The sequence below is a fragment of the Cervus elaphus genome, chromosome 21 (assembly GCF_910594005.1).
Source record: "Cervus elaphus chromosome 21, mCerEla1.1, whole genome shotgun sequence".
Lineage (NCBI taxonomy): Eukaryota > Metazoa > Chordata > Mammalia > Artiodactyla > Cervidae > Cervus > Cervus elaphus.
This window is the reverse complement of record NC_057835.1, coordinates 78,545,502-78,561,682: the sequence shown is the minus strand read 5'-3', so window position 1 is coordinate 78,561,682 and position 16,181 is coordinate 78,545,502. Positions and strand designations below refer to the sequence as shown.

At 38.7% G+C, this 16,181-nt stretch overlaps 1 protein-coding gene across 6 annotated transcripts in view; it reads left to right on the top strand.

Moving 5' to 3' along the window:
* The window catches only part of RALYL (RALY RNA binding protein like), a 773,722-nt gene that overhangs the window by 301,744 nt on the left and 455,797 nt on the right, over window positions 1–16,181 (top strand). The window contains exon 1 of one of the 6 annotated variants that reach the window (XM_043879843.1): window positions 6,969–7,113. The exons of the other annotated variants lie outside the window; for them this stretch is intronic. Coding sequence (XP_043735778.1) covers window positions 7,110–7,113 — 4 coding nt within the window. The 5' untranslated portion in view covers window positions 6,969–7,109. Of the gene's footprint in view, window positions 1–6,968; window positions 7,114–16,181 lie in introns of those variants that run through there. 6 annotated transcript variants of the gene reach the window in all.

Here is a 16,181-nt window from a genome sequence, read left to right as displayed (position 1 = left end):
TAGCATAAATAAGTCCATTTGTGTCCTTTTTTTTTAGGTTCTGCATATAAGTGAATATCATATTTGTCTTTCTCTGTCTGACTTATCTCACTTAGTATGATAATCTCCAGGTCCTTTGGCAGATGAGTAGATAAAGAAGATGTGGTCCATGTATACAATGGAGTATTAATCAGCCATAAAAAAGAATGAAGTAACGCCATTTGCCGCAACATGGATGGACCTGGAGCTTATTTTTCTCTAAGGGTCAAAATTCTGGCAATGGCTTGTGGGGCCCACATGATCTGCCCCTCAACTATAGTTAATGCTCGTAGCAGGTTCTTGTTTAAGACTCCCCTCCTCTATACAAAATATATTTATTCTATAGTAATTATGAAAGAAACAAGTAATCATAATAGCCAGACAGTGAAATTTTTATTTTATTGAACTTTGTATATATATACTAGTAAACATAAATTAAAAAAAAATAAAACATAAAACAAGTGTTCAGTAATAGTCCTTTATGGGCAAATTATATTAATACATTTTTTTGGAAAATAAAGGAAAAACTTATACCTATGTTTCAGTTAGTTGCAAAAATAAATACTAACATTTTGTTTTCTAGCTTTCACTTTGCAAATTTTCAATGACTTTGTCCAAATTACTCTTCTTTGTCTGTTCATGTTTAATAGACAGTATAAGTAGATTTGTTGATCTATCTATGCTCGTAGCTGCTTGAAGAACACTTTCATTAGCTTTGATTTTAAAAAGCTTTTCCACAGGAAGCAGAAGATATGCACAAACCTGGAAGCATATTCTTAATACAAGACTAAAGTAGTTGCGAAAACATTTCCATTTCACAATAAAATCCAGAAAATTTATAAATACATAAAACAGAAAGTAATTACATCAAGTGACGGAGACGAAGTAACTCACGTTCGGTTTCTCCCTGTGTGTAGTGGCCGCATCACTCTTGTTTATATCCAGCCTACTGTTTTTTGTTTTTTTTTTCCAGCCTACTGTTTGACTGCAGGGATATGCCCCAACACAGGGGTTAGAAATACGAATTGGGCCGAAAGTGCGTTCAGATGATCCAGAACGTCACAAATTTACCCTTGAAAGAAATACTCATGAATGTCTCGGACCTGTTTAACAAAGTTGTCTGAATTAATGTCCATGTAGAATGTGCTTTTTTTTCTTTTTAAAGATAAATAATAAAAACAGAACAATTTGAAACGTACGAATAAAGCATGAACATTTTAAAATAACCAAAACGCTTGTGTAGATTTTGGACTGATCAGTAATATTTTTCAGGGAAAGGATTTTTTTTCACTGATACCAGTTAAAATTGCCTGCGCGCTGATGTCCTGCTCCCATTGCCCACCCTTGGTAGGCTAATGGATTATGGGATGGTAATAATAAGAAAAATTAGGTAAATATGCTTTAATGAACTTATGTAGATACATTTACAGAAATCAAGTTCTGCTTCACTTTGACTGAATCTTTGATATACAATAAATACACTTTGGAACGGGTGGTTGGTTAATAGATTAAGGGGTTAAAAAAAGCCTTTTATGTATGAAATTATTACCCAGTTTTTTAATATAGGGCAGAGGTCCATAAATTATGGCCCAGAGGTCAGATCTTGTCTACCACCAGTTTTATTGGAACATAGCCATGCTCATTCATTTACATTTGTCTATGACTGCTTTAAGCTACAGTGGCAGAATTGAGTATTTGAAATAAATATCAAATGGCCTGCAAAGCCTAAAATTTATACTCTCTGCCCATTTATAAGAAGGCTGTGAACACCTTTTCTATTACATCTGTATACAAATTAGGTGTTAAAATTTACCTTATAATTAATTTATTTATTGAACTCTGTTAATGAGAAACAGAAAAATAAATAAAATTGATCTACTTTGGCAAAGATGTATGCAGCAAGGATTTACTATCAGAGAAAAATGTTACTGAGGCAAGGGTTTGTAACAGGTCTGTGAATTCAACAGAGGAAAGATGTTTGTTTCCACAGAGTGGGATTATGAAACATTAACTCTGCTTTTGCATTAATATTGAGACCAAAATAGCATCACAGAGAAAGAATGATCGAAGTGTTAGCATCTGTGCAAGGTAGAATAAGAGGAAATAATTTATCATGAGATGATTTATAACTTCACTTTATAGAGACGGTTATTTTCATGGCACAACCACTTCGTCTTTGGAAAAGATCATAACAAATGTGATTTTTTTCCCTCTTCAGCTTAAGTTGTATGACTTGCTTCACAAGTTTGGTGGTACAAACATGATTGAATGCTGTACTTGTCCAATTAATTGCATGAGTTATCACCTATAGGGTTTAGCAAAGGGCTTAGTATTAACTTTCAGAGGCCTCGTCAATCCAGAATTGCAGTGGATTTGAGGTTGCATATTCTAAAAAACAGGTCCTTAGTCATTCAGTCATGTCCAACTCTTCGTGACCCCATGGATTGCAGCCCACTAGGCTCCTCTATCCGTGGGGATTCTCCAAGCAAGAATACTGGAGTGTGTTGTTATGCCTTCCTCCAGGGGATCTTTCCGACCTAGGGGTCGAACCCAGGTTTCCCGCATTGCAGGTGGATTCTTTACCAATTGAGCCAGCTTTTAGAGGCCTCATCATCCAGAATTGCAGAGGGTTTGAGGTTTCCTAGTCTAAAAAACATACCAGTAGTTTGGACCTGAGTCAGTACCCAAGAGATTCCCATTTTCACACACCGCTGGTTCCTATTGTTGCCCCTGTTTCATGGCTACAAACTGCTCCTAAATATAAAATTTCAGGCTTCTCTGGGCCCTGGGCTGAACCTCCGAGTTTTGCTCCTTTTCTTCCCAGGAAGCTCCTTGGACTCTTTTAATTGATCTATTTCCTCTTTTACATTCATTTCTTGTTACCAAAGAACACTGGCTGGAGTAGTGTTAGATTTGAAGGTCAAATTGTCTCCCACTCCCTGTCCTCTGAAGGGTGATTACTTGCCAGACATCTGCATAGCCCAGAGGCAGTTAGTTGACTCCTATAAAGATCATTTCCAGGGTCATATTGGGCCCACCTTGGAAATAAATGGACTATATATAGCTTCCTGTTTCTAAAATAACGTTTAACATCTGCCTCACAGTGTTGCCCAGAAAGGTTCCTGGAGCCAAGCCGCTTTGGGATGTTGGTGTTTTAAAGTTACCTCTAGACAATGAAGGCTGGAAATGTCAAGTAAGAACATGAGTGAGTGAGACAAATATCTGTTGAGACATTTCACTATAGGAGGGAGGAAAAAAGGAAGGCTAGGGCAAGACAACAGTTTGCTAAGAGAATACACATTTACTATGTGAAGGAAATGGATGTCTCCAGGAAGACTTTCCAGGAAGAGAAAGACTTGAGCTCAATTTATGCTGAGGGTAAACTCAGGGGGAATACTTCAATTTTAAGACTGGCAGTTGGTGGTCGAAGTTCTCTGGGAAGGAAGCAAGGATTTCTAAAGCACAGATAGAAGAATTCTGGAGGGATCATTCCAAATGATTTAAATTTACCTTCATATACATTGCAAATATTCATTCATATTTTTAGACATCCTTCATACAGAGGAAGAATTTCATTTATGTCGTGGAATTTTGTAAACAGATTTGAAGACCTCCGGAAGGAGTCAAAACAGAAGAACTTTTTTTCCCCAAAATAAAAATAGATTTATTGTTTCCTCTGATAATATGAGTAATGCATGACAATAATTTTTAAGAATGAAGAAAAGCATGGGTAAGAAAATGAAAAAAAAATCTGAAGTTCCATTACAAAAAACTTTTTACTAAGTATTTTTCATACTACTTTCTCTATAAATATTCTTACATACAGACTTGAGGGAAATATAATTATATGATACACGGTATCTTCATTGGGGTGATTTTTTAAAATAGCTTTAAAAGTATGATTCTCTTTTCTTTGGCCCCTTTTCTTTATACTCTCTAACCTTATGTGTCTTCAACTCAGATAACCATAGTTAATTATATTGTATATTAATCTATAATTTAGAAGCCTTTATAGTGTTTTCTCTGTTGTATTTCTAGTTTCCTAGGATATAAGTAAGAAAATCTTATTTTATCTATTTCCCTGTAATTTTCTTTTTTGTCTAGAAGTCATAAAATTTCATCTGACACTCTATGTGGCTATATATATGTGTATTAAAAAAAATTCTGTTTAGAATTAGCCTTTTTGTGATGCAGAACTAAATCTTCCTTTAAACTAGGGAACTTTTGTATTAATATTTTATTTTTTAATTTCTGTTGCTTCTCCAATATTCTTGCCTGGAGAATTCCATGGATGGAGGAGCCTGGTGGGCTGCCATCTATGGGGTCACACAGGGTTGGACACGACTGAAGTGACTTAGCAGCAGCAGCAGCAGCTTCTCCATGAGTTAATGTTTTTCCTTCTACTATGGCTTGAGTCTGCATTTTCCTTCTCCCAGTTTTGTAATAACCTCCTTGTTATTATATGTCCTTGGCTGTTTTTATATTTTTGCATGTTTTCTCTATGTTTCAAAATATATTTTGTTTTTCGGGAGTGAACAATATTTTGTCTTTTAGTTCCTGACGTTCTTAAGTCTTTAGGCTGAATTTCTCATTAGGGGGCGCCTGTTTCTTCTTTCTTTTCTTTCTCCTTTCTGTCTTCCATGAAAAGACAGGGATGGAGCTTAAATGCATGATTTCTAAGTGACGGAAACCAATCTGAGATGGTTGCATCCTGTAGGGCCCCAACCATGTGACATTCTGGAAAGGAAAGTTATAGAGGCGGTTTGTCTTTCCTCCTTTCTTTCCTCTTCTTCACCTCCTTTCCTCCCTTCCTCCTTTCCTTCATTTCCCTGTTTGGGAAAATTGCTCTTTCTTGTTGAGCAGTTACCTCACTGTGAAAGTGAAGTGAAAGTAAAAGTCACTCAGTTAAGTCTGACTCTTTGCAACCCATGGACTGTAGCCCACCAGGCTCCTCTGTCCTTGGAATTCTCCAGGCTGGAGTGAGTTGCCGTTGCCTTCTGCAGGGGGTCTTCCTGACCCAGGGATCAAACCTGGGTCTCCCCCATTGCAGGCAGATCCCTTACCATGGGAGACACCAGGGAAGCCCTAGGAGCCGTCTATTCTAGTACTGTTTCCCCCCTTTCCCTCTTTCTGAGATCTGAGGTGAGTTGTTACTCTCTTTTATCTTCTGTTTCCGGTGATGCTTGGGGCTGGTCAGGCCAGTGGGATGTCTCAAGAGAAAACGAACCAGCAGATGAAGTGAGGGGCAGCAGTGCCTTCCGCTGGCGGGCTGTGTATCAGCTCTGAAGCTCTCTGTCGTCCATCGAGAAGACTCTTGGATCCCGGTTCTTTATGGTCTCAAGGCTTAGACGGGTTTCAGACTCAGGGATGAGACAGAAGTCAACCTACTAGGATAGCTCTCAAAGCAGCTCTTGCTGAGCCAGGGAGACGAGGCAGGCGTTCCTCTCAAGGAGTGGGATGCCGGTGTGGCCACGCAGGGCTCCAGTTCAGGGCCGCGTGCCCGCGGGTTGCCATGACAATGCGTCTCTAATGCCGCAGCCCAGCCCCGTGGACCAGGGAGGGTCGGATCTTCGCCTCACCTCCATGCTGCCAGTCTTCAGGGCTGCAGCGTGGTCCACAGACAAGCCGTTCACTCCCATTGTACACGGCGGAGTGCACGTCCTCCGCACGCAGCCAGAGCCAGCCCTCCTGTTAGTGCTGAACTAAGTCTCTCAGGCGAGTTCGTTAGATTCAACCTGTGGAGCAGAGCTGGGGGCTCTGAAAAGGGGCCCTAACATTTTCTCGGTGTTTCTTAATGCTTTAACAAAAACTAAAGATGAAAGCTCCAGGACAAATCTTTCTACTACCAAGTAATTCTTTTTAAAACTGAATTTGGATGTCATAAAATAAGTAGTTAGCCTATTATTTAAATCAATCTTACACACTCTTACTGATTATTTTAGAGAAGTTTTAGGTTCACAATAGAACTGAGAGAAAGAGAAATTTTCCATATACCCTAGACCCCAAAGAACTTGTTACAATTGGTGAACCTGCATTTTTGCATTAAAATTACCCAGATCCATAGTTTGGTTCACTCTTGGTGTTGTGCTATGGGTTTGGAATAATAAGCTATAACATTGAGCTGTCATTTTAGTATCATAGAAAATATTGTTGCTGCCCTATAAATCCTCAGTCCTCAGTCTATTCACCATCTTCCCAGCCCCTAATAACTGGGGCCGCTTATTTAGTGTTTATTGTATCTGTAGTTTTGCCTTTTCTGGATTATCATATAGTTGGATGTAGCTTTTTTAGAATGACTTCTTACACTCATTGTTTAGTCACTAAGTCATGTCCAAGTCTGTGACCGCCCCCCCCCCCACCCCCCAAGCACGCCAGGCCTCCCTGTCCATCACCAACTCCCAGAGTTTACTCACACCCATGTCCGTTGAGTCGGTGATGCCATCCAACCATCTCATCCTCTGTCGTCCCCCTCTCCTCCCGCCTTCAATCTTTCCCAGCATCCGGGTCTTTTCAAATGAGTCACCTCTTTCACTTGATAATATGTATTTAAGGTTTCTCCATGTCTTTTCATAACTTGAATAGTGCATTTCTTTTTAACATTGAATAATATTTCATCATCTGGATGTACTAGAGTTTATTACCACTTACCTACTAAAAGATACTAGTTCCTTCCAAGATTGGCCATTGTGAGTGAAACTGCTATACATATCCAGGTGAGAGTTTTTGTGTGGATATAGATTTTTAACTCTTTTGGGTAAATGTCAGGGAGAATGATGGCTGAATACAGTAAGGGCATGTTTAGTTTTCCTCTTCATAGGTCACAGCACTGTCATGCCGAAGGCCTTGTGTGACTCAGTGAAGCCATGAGCCATGCCGTGCGGGGCCACCCAAGACAGACGGGTCATCGTGAAGAGTTCTGACAAAGCGTGGTCCACTGGAGGAGGGGATGGCAACTCCCTGAAGTATCCTTGCTTAGAGAACCCCATGCACAGTATGAAAAGGCAAAACAATACGACACCGGAAGATGAGCCCCTCAGATCAGAAGGTGTCCAACAGGCTGCTGGGGAGAAGCGGAGGGCAGTTCCTATGAGATGGGTGGGTGGCATCGCTGACTGAGTAGACATAAACTTGAGCAGACTCTGGGAGATAGTGGAGGGCAGAGGAGCCGTGCGTGCTACAGTCCACGAGGTCACAAAGAGTCAGACACGACTGGGTGCCTGAACGATGAAAACAGCAACGCGTAGTTTGTCCGACACCACCGAGCTGCCTTCCATGATGGCAGCAGCTTTGGCGCTCCCACCAGCAGTGAATGAGAGTCCCTGTTGCCCCACACCCTCACCAGCGTTTGGTGATGTCAGCGTTCTGGATTTTGATTGTTCTAAGAACTCTCTTATAATTTCCTGAAAATGATTTTTCATTGATGCTACAGAATCAATTCCTATATTAAGAAGCAAGTAGCCTTATCACTCTTACAGATTCCTTTCTAGTTTTAGGTTTCTATTGGTGCATTAGATCCAGCCCTTTATTCTTACTCCCTAGATACTTGTCACTGTACTTTTTGGTAAAATTATGGAAATTAATAGGTGAATGGCAATTTGTGCTATCCTAGTTTTAAAGGCAACATTTTTCATGCAAATAAAGCAATTGCTTAGAGGTCATACAATAGTTATAGAATCAATATTTAACTTAGAACTATAAATAACTAAGTGGTACATTGCCACTTGACAATAACAAAAATTTAATTGGAGAGAATGCAAGACTCAAATATATTACATAATGTAATAAGGCTTTTTTTCCACTTTTCTGTTTCTTCTATTTAAATTCAATATGAAGGTAATTCAGACCCATGGTTTAAAAAAATAAATGATATATAATCAAAAGTACTTTCAATCACAAACCCAGAACAATAATTCCTGCTCTTAGAAGCAATCACTCTTAAGAAATCATTTATATAATTCAATTGTATAAGTTAAAGCAGAACTTTTAAAAGAGATTTGATTACAAAATATTTTTGCAAATATTTAGATAACTATTTTATATCTCTGCTCCATAAACAAACAAATGCTTCAATAAATCCTCTTTGCTCTCTAAATTACATTTGCTTACCATTCAAAATCTCTACAGTCTGACCTTAATTTGTCTTTTCAGCAGATCTCCAAACTGCTTTTTATATGTATGTAGTGCACTCATCAAACTGAATATTCTATGAAGCTATTCATGTTTTTTTAATCTGTTGAAAACCTTTCTCTTTAACTAACCATTAAAATGCCTCAAGCTTCGTAAAGTATACTGGATACCATAGAAGAGTGTGTTTTTACCTACTATGAATATCCATAATACAAATGGGTATACATTATAAAGTGAATGAATACATCTTTGACAAGGCATCACACATAATAGTTTCTTGTGTTATAGTTATATTTGTATTTATGGTTGTATTTGCCCTTTAATAGAGTATAAACTCTCAGAAGCGTCCCAGTATCACATATTTTCCATACCAGAGCACCTATTGGTGCAGACATGACATGCATTAATCTTTGATATACACAATAAAGTCTAAGATATTCACTTTAGCTCTTCTTTGGGGAAAAACTTTCTATTAAAAAAATCACAGGCAAATTAGCAAATGGTGAATACTTTATATGCCTTTAGATGTGCCTGCAGTGGTACATGGATTCTCCTTCTTTTCACAATAGCTACTGCAGTGTCAGAGAGATGTAAAAAATTTTGAGACATCAGTTTAAAAAGTGTCATACTGAGTTTGTGATGGCTTATTTGAAACTCTTGATTTATTTTTTTATTTTCTGTTTTTAGTGCTTATTATCCTTTGATATTTTAAAACTATCCATTAGACAATGATCTTTTAAAGAAATATAACTTGACATGAAACCATGAAATTTCATAATTTTACATTTTTATCTGGCATAGGAACAGGTAGCTAATGTATTTATAAAGGCACATGGTATTCAAAAATTGTTTTAACTCTCTTAGGGACCTTTCATTTCGATTTATCTCGACTCTGAAAACTTTAGGTAGGCACTCACCCTTCCTTGTCTTACGTTTTACAGCCTTATAGTTGAACAGTTTTAGGTTTTCCCTTCCCTCTGACTTTTGGCTCTTTTTCACAACATGATTAGAGAGAGCCCACAGGGCATCCCCTCGGAAGGAGCAGTAATGAGGGACCGCTGAGCCGCTGGTCCCCGGGGCTGCGCGGAGCTCAGCCTCTGTCACCTCCGACCTTTGTGACCCTTGTGACCCCAAGCACGGTAGCCTGCCAGCGTCCTCTGTCCGTGGGAGTCTCCAGGCAAGAATGCTACAGTCAGCACAAATGAAAACTATTCTGAATTTATTATTCTTCATATTCTGTAATTTTAAGTTTAATCATAGTGTTATGGGCATTTAGACCCCAGTCTCTTTTCCATGTATGAAGCCAAAGTGGTGAAAAGACCGTTTATATGTGGAATATCAAAGATAGTCACGGTCCAATGGGTGCAAACCTGTTAGTACAGTCCCTGGGTGTTCAGGTTTGGATCGCATAAGGACATCTGGAATAGTGTAGATTCCCTCAAAGGGGAGTGTGACAGGGTTCACAGGTTATTGCCCCTTCAAGTGTGGTTAGATGCTTACCTCTGTAGTTGCCGTCAACTCATAACCATCCTTTATTGGCACGGTTCTCCAACCAAGCAAAGGAAACAGCTGAGTGTATACTCAGATCATTTCAAGGCATAACTATCACTCCTATATATGTATCTGGGAATACTTATCTAAATATATCTCTGGGTATCTAGCTATATTTATATGGGTGTGTATATAGATAACTATTTGTGCATACAGTTAGATGCAACACCTAGATAAGTTAACTATAGATACATATATACACACACTCACACACACATATATAGTTAGACAAATATATATGTATACAGTTAGATACATATAGTTAAGTCCTGACTTAACTTTCCGAGAACACATCAAACCACAATCTGTCAGATTCAGAGTAATGTAATTGCTGTTTGTCTTCAATGTTCTCCCCTATTTTAATGTTTGTTATAAGTAATCAGTATAATGTAAGAACAGTTTTGATATTTTTCCCATGGCATTATGGCCTCTAAAAAAAAAAATTAGAAATCTTCCTCTCCTTCTTACTGAAATTCCCAGTGAGGCTAAATACATAAAGAATAACTGATAAGAACCCAAATGTGCCTGAATAGCTGCTGGGACACTTAATATTCTAATTCAAACTCTGGATAAATTGGGTCAGGACACCACTTGGGCTTGTGATCTAGTAGTGGTCTAGTAAGGAACCTCTTATTGCCCATTAAAACCTTCATCCAGACCTTGGGATCCTACTACCATCTGATACTAGGTAAAGAACCAATCAGCACTGCAACATGGTGTAGAAGCATGTCCTCGTGATCTTTGCTCACACGTCTGTGTGGACAAACAACCAGAGAAAGGGAGCTTGTGGATCCTCTTGAGTCAGCCTATTGCCTGAATCAGCATGCTGACCAATTCTCTAAGACAGGGAGCAAATATGGATTAGTAGTTTCAACTCACGGTGACTGCACCTGCTGGTGACCGCAGTTTATTAGATGATGCAACATCAATGTACCTAATTAACCCCTGCATCCTAACTTGTACATAATGTGCAGAATGGAAACAGTGACCTTTGGGAAAGAAAGTTAACATTCTGCCCTTTCATGATATCAGCCAGTCAGTCAGTCAGTTCAGTCGTGTCTAACTCTTTGCAACCCCATGAACTGCAGCACTCCAGGCCTCCCTGTCCATCACCAATTCCCGGAGTTTACCCAGACTCATGTCCATCGAGTTGGTGATGCCATCCAGCCATCTCATCCTCTGTCGTCCCCGTCTCCTCCTGCCCCCAATCCGTCCCAGCACCAGGGTCTTTTCCAATGAGTCAGCTCTTCACATGAGGTGGCCAAAATATTGGAGTTTCAGCTTCGGCATCAGTCCTTCCAATGAACACCCAGGACTGATCTCCCTTAGGATGGAATGGTGGGACCTCCTTGCAGTCCAAGGGACTCTCAGAGTCTTCTCCAACACCACAGTTCAAAAGCATCAAGTCTTCGGCCCTCAACTTTCTTCACAGTCCAACTCTCACATCCATACATGACCACTGGAAAAACCATAGCCTTGACCAGATGGACTTTTGTTGGCAAAGTAATGGCTCTGCTTTTTAATATGCTATCTAGGTTGGTCATAACTTTCCTTCCAAGGAGTAAGCTTCTTTTAATTTCATGGCTGCAGTCACCATCTGCAGTGATTTTGGAGCCCAAAAAAATAAAGTCTGACACTATTTCCACTGTTTCCCCATCTATTTCCCATGAAATGATGGGACCAGAGGCCATGATCTTAGTTTTCTCAATGTTGAGCTTTAAGCCAACTTTTTCACTCTCTTCTTTCACTTTCATCAAGAGGCTCTTTAGTTCCTCTTCACTTTCTGCCATAAGGGTGGTGTCATCTGCATATCTGAGGTTATTCATATTTCTCCCAGCAATCTTGATTCCAGCTTGTGCTTCTTCCAGCCCAGCATTTCTCATGATGTACACTGCATATAAGTTAAATAAACAGGGTGACAATATACAGCCTTGACGCACTCCTTTTCCTATTTGGAACCAGTCTGTTGTTCCATGTCCAGTTCTAACTATTGCTTCCTGACATGCATATAGGTTTCTCAAGAGGTCAGGTGGTCTGGTATGCCCATCCCTTTCAGGATTTTCCACAGTTTATTGTGATCTACTCAGTCAAAGGCTTTGGCATAGTCAATAAAGCAGAAATAGATGTTTTTCTAGAACTCTCTTGCTTTTTCGATGGTCCAGCGGATGTTGGCAATTTGATTTCTGGTTCCTCTGCCTTTTCTAAAACCAGCTTGAACATCTGGAAGTTCATGGTTCACGTACTGCTGAAGCCTGGCTTGGAGAATTTTGAGCATCACTTTACTAGTGTGTGAGGTGAGTGCAATTGTGCAGTAGTTTGAGCATTCTTTGGCATTGCCTTTCTTTGGGATTGGAATGAAAACTGACCTTTTCCAGTCCTGTGGTCACTGCTAAGGTTTCCAGATTTGCTGGCATATTGAGTGCAGCACTTTCACAGCGTCATCTTTCAGGATTTGAAATAGCTCAACTGGTATTCCATCACCTCCACTAGCTTTGTTCATGGTGATGCTTCGTAAGGCCCACTTGACTTCACATTCCAGGATGTCTGGCTGTAGGTGAGTGATCATGCCATCATGATTATCTGGGTCATGAAGATCTTTTTTGTACAGTTTTTCTGTGTATTCTTGCCACCTCTTCTTAATATCTTCTGCTTCTGTTAGGTCCATACCATTTCTGTCCTTTATCGATCGCATCTTTGTGTGAAATATTCCCTTGAGATCTCTGATTTTCCTGAAGAGATCTCTAGTCTTTCCTATTCTGTTGTTTTCCTCTAATTCTTTTCACTGATCACTGAGGAAGGCTTTCTTATCTCTCCTTGTTATTCTTTGGAACTCTGCATTCAAATGGGAATATCTTTCCTTTCTCCTTTGCTTTTTGCTTCTCTTCTTTTCACAGCTATTTGTAAGGCCTCCTCAGACAGCCATTTTGCTTTTTTGCATTTCTTTTCCAGGGGGATGGTCTTGATCCCTGTCTCCTGTACAATGTCACCAACCTCCATCCATAGTTCATCAGGCTCTCTTTCTATCAGATCTAGTCCCTTAAATCTATTTCTCACTTCCACTGTATAGTCATAAGGGATTTGATTTAGTTCATACCTGAATGGTCTAGTGGTTTTCCCCACTTTCTTCAATTTATGTCTGAATTTGGCAATAAGGAATTCATGATCTGAGCCACAGTCAGCTCCCGGTCTTGTTTTTGCTGACTGTATAGAGTTTCTCCATTTGGCTGCAAACAATGTAATCAATCTGAATTCAGTGTTGACCATCTGGTGATGTCCATGTGTAGAGTCATCTCTTGTGTTGTTGGAAGAGGGTGTTTGCTATGACCCGTGTGTTCTCTTGTCAAAACTCTGTTAGCCTTTGCCCTGCTTCATTCCGTACTCCAAGGCCAAATTTGCCTATTACTCCAGGCCTTTCTTGACTTCCTACTTTTACATTCCAGTCCCCTATAATGAAAGGACATCTTTTTGGGGTGTTAGTTCTAAAAGGTCTTGTAGGTCTTCATAGAACCGTTCAACTTCAGCTTCTTCAGCGTTAGTGGTTGGGGCATAGGCTTGGATTTCTGTGATATTGAATGATATACTAAACACTTAAGACTGTATACACAGGGAAACAGTGTGTGCGTTATCAACAGTGTTTTCTTTCATCTAAGTAATAATAAAAAAGGGGAAATGAACTTCAGAAGAAGAAATGAATGATTTTTAAGTTTGCTTTTATTTTTGTGTAGTAAGGAAACTGGAGAAGGAAATGGCAACCCACTCCAGTGTTCTTGCCTGGAGATCCCAGGGACGGGGGAGCCTGGCGGGCTGCCCTCTATGGGGTCGCACAGAATCGGACACGACTGACGCGACTTAGCAACAGCAGTAAGGAAATTATCCCATTCCTATTTTCTGGGAGCCAGTGTAACTTTGCTGTAATTATTAATCATGGAGGGCAACACAATTATCACGTGTCCTGTAGAAGCTAATATAATGCCTAGCTTTATACACTGGAAATTCATAAAAGAGTTTCTTGCTCCAAACGAATAAGCTCTCTTGAGTTTGCATTTTGTAGACTGAGCATCATCACCCTAGGATATTATTTCCATTATATGATTAGCTCTTCAAAATTCTAATCACTTTATTGAGCAATATCAGGGCCTTCTTTTTATATTCAGTGTCATTTTCAGTGATTGAATTGAACAATAACCATTATTCATAATTCCATTAATTACTTACTTTGACTAAAAAGCCTCATTGCAACTACTAATGGATCCCTTTTAGGATTGTTTTAACATGGCACCTTGAATAAAGCACTCAATGCTTGATAGCAGTACGTACTTCTAACCTTCCTAGTATTGAAGCTGCCCCTTAACAGGACTTTTAACCTCTAGTGAGGGATGCAGGAAATACTTGAATTGATATACATTTAAGTTCAATCTTCAAAGCTTCCATAGATCTCTGTGTATGTTTTGTTCTTATTCGTATCCCAATGAAACGGCTTTTTTCTAATATATTCTTTTAGGAAGAACAGGATAATGATTACATACTTTTCAACATATTAAGTTGAAATGGTTTCTTTCCTGAGATGATAGGAAAGACATTTTATGATTCCATAAGGAGCAAGTCCAAGTAATATCCAGCATGATAATTATATTCATAGCTTTTTTTCGCTTTTACCTAGCTGTGATTGGCAAACTCCTGTTTATTCAGGATATAAAAGATTTTTTGCTGATACTTTTCTCTTTCTATGATGCCTTTAAGATATGTTTCATTAGGCAAAACCTTATTAAGTATTTACTATTGAAATAGTCTTGTGAATAAAAGGTAGAAATACAATACTGAGACTATGCAAGCATCTTTCTTCAGTAGCTTATATTGTGGTGGAAGAGCTTATAATGAATTTTTAAAATTGCTTTTTCAATCTCATGTTCTTCCTTGTTATCAATAAAATACTGATTTGGGGGAAATAGGAGTAAATATTAAGTCAGTGATTTGTAAGGTTTCCTAGCAAATCTTAAAGAAACAAAATGTTCACCACAGTCATGCGCTAGCATGACATATCCATCACCTCATAGCTTTATCATTCTCCACCACCAAGCTCACACCCTCGCAAGGATGCCTATCTACCCTTTTAGCAAATTTCAAGTATGTGCACACATTATTGTTAACTACCGCATCACCTGTTCTGTGGATCTCCAGGACTTACAGAGAACTGAAACTTTGTACTATTTGGAAAACATCTCTCCCTCCCCCCTTCCTCCAGCACTGAGGACACCAGTTTCACTCTCTGCTTTTATGAATTTATTTAAGATTCTTTATGTAAGTGAGATCATTTCACAATGTTTACATACGTTAAAAATCAAGTTGCACACCTCAAATATATATCATTTTTATTTGCCCATATTACTTCTGTAAAGCTGAAAAAAAAAACAAAATGAGAAGCATTGGAAATCATTAATAAGATCTGAGAATTATTTTTAAGCTTCTATTAAAATATAGTTACTTTACAATGTTTCAGGAGTAAAGTTTTATATATATATATATGCTATATGCATATATATATTATACATATAATTTTTATGTTATCTTCCACTACAGTTTATTTCAAGATGTTCAGTAGAGTTCCCTGTGCTATAAGTAAATCCTTATTGGTTACTATTTATTTATAGTAGTGTGTAGCTGTTAATCCCAGACTCTCATCTCTCTCCTCCCTCCCCTTTGTAACCATAAATTTGTTTTCTATTTTTGTGAGTCTATTTCTGTTTTATAAATAAGTTCATTTGTATCATTTTTTAAGATTCTACATATAAACAATCAATATACTATGATATTTTTCTTTGTCTGTCTTACTTCACTTGGTATGATAATCTCTAGGTCCATGTTGCTGCAAATAGGATTATTTCATTCTTTTTTCATGGTTGAGTAATATCCCACTGTATGTATATGTGTGTATATATTTCAGTTCAGTTCAGTCGCTCAGTTGTGTCCAACTCTTTGCGACCCCATGGACTGCAGCACGCCAGGACTCCCTGTCCATCACCAACTCTCAAAGGTTGCTCAAACTCATGTCCATCCAATCAGTGATGTCATCCAACCATCTCATCATCTGTCATTCCCTACGTATATATCACATATGTGTATATGTATATATACATGTATATTAAGTTAGTGAACTGTGTGATACTTATATCTCACAACTTTATCTGTTCATCAGTCAATTGACAGTTATTTTTATTTAAACTTTATATACCTATCTCACCATCTTTCAACCAGTTAAGCAGTTGTGTTTTTTAAGCACTGATCACAGACAGTGGAGACCTATTGTGTCTTATGCTTTTATAGCTTAATTTAGGGAACTCTCAGGCAAGGCAAAGTTAATCAAGAAAAAAATCATGATGCTTCCCCACCTTCTCAGCAAGAAGATCTAACTTTGGATAGTTAATTGAGAGGTCATTAAACCCATTGCCATTTCTTGAGCAAAAACCTATTCTCTTGTTTGAGAGTTT